General features: G+C 41.5%; 1 protein-coding gene across 1 annotated transcript in view; it reads right to left on the minus strand.

Annotated features, from left to right (window-relative positions):
• Positions 1-6,000, minus strand: part of LOC136422760 (solute carrier family 35 member F4-like) — a 36,932-nt gene extending 30,932 nt beyond the window's left edge. Inside the window, exon 1 of the mRNA XM_066410619.1 lies at positions 5,393-6,000. Coding sequence (XP_066266716.1) covers positions 5,393-5,423 — 31 coding nt within the window. The 5' untranslated portion in view covers positions 5,424-6,000. The remainder of the gene's footprint in view (positions 1-5,392) is intronic.

Raw genomic sequence — 6,000 nt, forward strand, 5'->3', positions numbered from 1 at the left:
ATGATGAAGGTCAAGGGCAACGGATTAAGGGCCAGGGTGACGGATTAAGGGTAAGGATGGCGGATTAAGGGAAATGATTACAGATTAAGGGCAAGGATGACGGATTAAGAGGAACGATCACAGATTAAGGAAAAGGGCGACGGATTAAGGATTGTGGTGACGGATTAAGGGCAAAGGTCGCGGATTAAGGGCTATGGTGACGGTTTAAGGATGATGGTGAGAGATTAAGAGCTATGATGACGGGATAAGGACAACGCTGAGGGATTAAAGGCTTTCGTGACAGATAAGGGGCAAGGGTGACAGACTTGGGTCTCTGCTGACATATTAATGTTTATGATAACGGTTTAAGGCCCCGCCGCAATAGTGACGGATTCACTTCACAAATTACCATGCAGCGCAGATGACAGCTTCTTCAAATAATGTACATCTTTGTCTAAGCTTCCTGCACACCATAGTGCATGGTAATATATCGTTACTGTATTCTGCAATCCTGTTTGAAAGATTTCTTAACAAAAACACCCCTGCAGTTCCGTGGCAAGCTGCTAAGGGACCGAAACTTACCCCACTTCTTTCTTACGTGAAATTCAAAAGTGGGGTAATTATGCAAAAGGTTTTAGTGAAAATGTTCTTTTCAACTGAAGGTACCACCGGAAAAGTACATTCTCCCAAGGGGGTGGGTTTTACAAAAATATTCCATTTCAGAACAGTCAGTTTTAAAGATTTTGCAGGGGATAGAGATGAAGTGAAATATGACGTGTTTTAACTATTTACTTAACAACTGTTACCTTTCTAGTTATGTTCATTTCCCCCCACATTAGTTACACTGAAACGCAAACCTGTTCATATTTGCTGAACAAGCTAATATTTATCTCTAGTTTTATTTTAATTTTTGACGTTTTTAGGCCATCTCTGGTGCCCAGATGGTGTTCACACGTCTATATAAGCGTTATTACCCATTTTACATACTCTTATATATGGAAACACAATCTTTGGCAGTACCACGTGCAATAAATCGGCGTACCTAAATATCATTTATCAAGCTTAGATACCGATCAATGAATGACGATCCGTGTTTGCCCGGCATATGTTGCATAGAAAATATTGAAACTGCAAAAAAGATGCACAAATATGAAATATGCAACATATCAAGATTTGCAGATAGGATGGCATATCCATCTGGCTTTCTAATTTCAGCTGATTTCTGCATTTTCTGCATGAAAGTGTTATGAACATACCAGCTGTGCGTCAGACGAGCTAAGCTTCCAGAATTCCCCCAGGACGTCAAAAGAGCTGTTTGGTCGAATCTTCGTTAAACCCGACTTAAACGGCTTCACTTCTGGGATTATGACTACTTTACCGATAGATCGGAAGACGAAAATATGTCTGAACACATTGATTTTTCTCATATTACATCGTCCGAAGCATTCATCTCAGCAATAAAGAATGATACTGATGGCCTAATTTTTTTCATATAATACGTAATAATATAATCGCATATGTACAATTGGCCCCAAGGAAAACGTCACATAAAAGAAAAACCCTCCAGGCAACTTGAGCAAAAATGAGATAGATAAACAAGTTATAGGATAACCTTACCAGATCGAAGAGCTGTAATCTTAGACAGTACATGTGTGCTATATATACTGTAACACGATGTGTACAGATTAGTCGGCCTGTTTGATCTAACTACGAACAGATGCGTTTGACAATATCACCATCTGTTCAGATATAATAAAGATACCAGGATACAAAGCCTGATGCAAGGCTTGTTTGGATGGTTGCTATGTACATAGATTTTAGAATACAACTTTCTCGACCGTTGCTTCCTGGTAACATCGACGAGAAAGGGCTACTGTGAGACTACCAGGATCATGTGAGAGTTAGTAGGTAAATGTTAAAAGGTCTGTAATACGGCCCGGCTCTTACTCTTATCCTCGGGATAGCGCACAGGTGGTCCAAATATCAAACCCTGTGGTACACGTAGCAAAGGGAAATAGATATATCGCGGAATAGAATTGAATATATACAAATGCTCACCAAAAGGCAAGACAATCAAGACATCTTACATGGAATAAAGAGACACGAAATTGTGATCTAGTTCATCTTGTAGTGCCGCGCAGTTTCATCTTACTACTAAGACGGATTCATCTATTACATCTTACCTTCCACGACTGGGCCTTAAGGACTGGCTAGATACAATAAAAGACATTAAGACGAGCCGTAGCTTAAGGAGTTGCTCTTTGCCATGAAACTCGCTCTTATATCGTCTATGGCATTAAAGTGTCGCTTGTTAGATGCCGCTTCTGGTAAAAAGCCTCTCCGCCAGAATAACAATTTGCTGCCTACGCAGACCAAAGGTCCCATGTTTTCAGAAGTAATGACTCCCAGAAGGAAATGTTCGCCTAATTTGCACAGCTCTTCAGAGACCCTATTCTACCTTCCTGTGTTTTAATGCATTCACAGGTCGCGATAGCGACGTGATATTCGTGGCATACTGTTTTTGTTGAGATTGTAGCATTAAAGTAACAAAGTGCAATATCATCTAACCTTTAGTGATGCTATTAAACGGAGCGACTTTTAAAAGCACTGAATGTTTCTTTTCCATTGATAATGTTTCTGAATATTAAGGGATTATGTGTCAACAGTTCAATTTCAATTTTTGTGTGAACTTTTTTAATGCATGTTTCCAAGATTTGAAAAACATGTGCGAATGTCTCAACTACTTTGATGCCAGCACTTTCTAATGCCAGCATACAGTAACACGTTTACGGAAATTTCTAACCCGAAGGCTTATGACTTTTTATAGGACAAGTAATAACATGGAACGAAGACCGCATTACAAGTATATCTGACCAAAAGATTTTGTCATAGTGCCAGTTCGAACGAGATCATATCATCCAATCTTAAGCTTAGAGCACCACATCATGAAATGTCGCAATAAAAATTGATGTCAAAATTCATCTTTCCGTCAAAGTAGGCGTCATAAAACCCATTTGGAGTGATGTAAAACTACAAAGTTGAAAGAATTTGCAAAAGAAAATACATTAGAGCATCCGTGTGTCGTAAGCGTCTCAACAGATGATTAAGACGAAGGGTGTACGTAAGATTTTTGAAACGCTTGCGACAATAAAGTTCGGTGAATAATGGAGTATTGCTATTCCACAAATGAGGATGAGAACCAGAGACAGAACGCACTTTTTTCTCATTGAATTATTATGTTTTCAATTTTTCTTCATTTCTAGAAGGCGTTTAAAAGTTCTAATTGTGAACTTCACAAATGATCACCATGTCAAAACTGAGAAGATTAAATGTATACGTTCCACATAATATTGGCGTTGACTAGATGGCTGGAGAGATACTTCGGTGATGTGAGGGAGGCGCATACGGTGTACAATATGGAATAGTTAGTGTGCTGTACCATAACGATAGCCTATGACTATGATAAGTCACCTTTATACGTATTGTCATGACAATAATCACATGCACATTGAAACTCAACGTTCTCGAAACTTTGATTACCGTTATTTCGCTCTCATTAATTCTCATACTTGGGAATCTAGTTTCTAATTTTCTTTGCCCCGTTGAGAGTTTCTTCCTGTAGCTGAATTTTACGCCTCACCGGCTGCTTTAAGCATCGGCTATAACTCATTCGCCACTGTTGTCGTTCCCAAGCCTGTACCTAACACAAGGTAACTGTAACTCACGCAACTGGAGAGATTTTGGAAACGGTCGGACGTTTCAGACCTTTCGTCAGTGATACTATCTGAAACGTCCTACCGTTTCCAACATCTATCCAGTTCCTTGCAAGGCCTAGGAAAAATGCAAAATATCAGTGTCCTGATGCATTCCAGTTTTATTATCAAATTATATTTGTGGGATAACTCCGATCGAAAAAAAGATAGAATCCCTACCTATCGACCGTATTTTTTCAGGACCGTAACAGAAAACGCACCTTTTTTCTTAGGGCTAACTGTTACCTTGTGTATTTTATTACCTGGATGTCTACCCTTTATCGATGTAAGCCCTTACCTTGTTCTTAAACAACCACGCCCATAAACTACACCTGACGTTTATCTACGTCAAGGTTAGAGGGTAATGCAGAGGAGGACATAAAGTCGCGTAAATGGAGACTGATGTGTCTTATATGTTACCACCGCAAAGGTCACGTAGTCAGCGACACGTCACCGGATTCCAATCATCCACTCTCCCCGACGGTCAAACGCGTGACAGGAAAGCCCTTGGTACAGCGCTTGGTATTCAAATTTTCCCGAGAGTAACGGCCAGCTAGACACAATAGGAACTAATGAGAATACACACACAATGGAAATATGGCCTCGTTAGTATGAATAGGATAAGGCATGTAATTGCAACCGTGACAACTACCGCAGCTGAGACGGAGTATTAATCACTGGAGTAAAGAAAAAAACATTCAATCGACCCATAGGCCGACCATGGGGTGTATGTTTGACAGCAAAGGTTGGCGAGCGTTTTGGGTCGATACCATCATATCCCGTATTCATTACAAGATATTATGAAAAATGCCCCTGGTTGATATGCAGCTGCGTCCTATGGCCTAGTAATGGCTACATAAGTGGCATGTACGGGCTTACCCCAGCATTTGTAAAATACAAGAGCTACCGTGTTTTGGTAATCTGAAGGCTCTATCGGCTTAGAGGATAAGCCGCTTGAACAAAGATAGGCGAGAACTGTCATATCAATATGGGCCACAGTAGTTATAGACGACGGACAAGAGGCGGTATTCAATACGGGGTAGCCATCGAACCACTTAACAGTGTGGAAAAGGGTTTGATGAGAGAAGAGATAGTGATAAAGACGTAGGGACTATGGACCTGCTTCGTTTGAATGCTTTAAGAGGCTTATAGGCTTATCACAGGAAGGTTTTACTCTACTAGTACATGAGAGATGTAAGATGGAATATAAGGACGAAAGAAGGAGATAATGTATTGTATCCGTTGGGATAAAGCACTACATTTTGCGTGCTTGAAATCACAATAAAGGCGTTGCGGAAACACTAAACTAGTGTTGAGCTGTGCAAGTTTCTAGTTTCAAAACATAGACAGAACGGCTGATATCATACACCCGCGCTATGCTCACGGCAGGTGGGGGCAAAGGAAAATAAAAATCAATTGCTTTCCGAGAAACAACGTACAGTCAATATTTCGACATCGTTATCCTTTTGGTGCAAATGTGCGAGGGCTTTTCTCGCCAGGGATGAAGAAATCTGTTTGAGCGATGTGTGTGTCACGAGAAGGGTGGGAGGGGGACTGCCGTAACAACCTATGGTAGATTCACATTGGCCCTGTCCCTGGTGCTGATTTGTCTGTTGTGCTGAGATTCATCACAAACCCAAATGACGTGAGCTGGTACTCACCTGCAGGGACTACCTGCATGTTGCGGTTCATCGCAGCTCATCGTCCGTCCATGGTGGGTAGTTTTAGTGCTAGTTCAGACCAGAAAACGCCGACTCCGTGGCTGTACCACCACACCATACTGGTACCACACCGGGCGGAACCAAACGCGTATTGTCTCCACTTCTTGCCGTGACGTAGCACCGCTCTCTTTGTACAGCGCAAAGGATCTCCACCTCAAAAGCTTCTAAGCAACCGACAAAGCAGGCGGCTGCCTCGAAGTATCAGACCCAGCCCACGACGAAATTGTAAATCTATTTTTGGCACGAGGGATGAAACGCGCCATCTGAAAATGAGCACTTTCGCCAAGGTCAACAGTTGCTTACTCAAAAACTATTCCATTTCTTCCACTCACAGATAATACCAGTCTCTCCTTAGGCCCTGTCAATATGTGTGATATCCAGTCGGAGTCTAAATGGCTAGCAACGGCGCATCACAGCTTCTATTAGCTCTATGGAAATAGAGTGGTCTTCAAAATAAATGAATCGTGCGCGGCGAGACATACAGCCTAACCATTAGTCCCCGCCGGAAATGAAATTTCTACTGCCAGGCCAAGTCGGAAGTAGAAGTA

This window comes from Branchiostoma lanceolatum, chromosome 17 (assembly GCF_035083965.1).
Source record: "Branchiostoma lanceolatum isolate klBraLanc5 chromosome 17, klBraLanc5.hap2, whole genome shotgun sequence".
Classification (NCBI taxonomy): domain Eukaryota; kingdom Metazoa; phylum Chordata; class Leptocardii; order Amphioxiformes; family Branchiostomatidae; genus Branchiostoma; species Branchiostoma lanceolatum.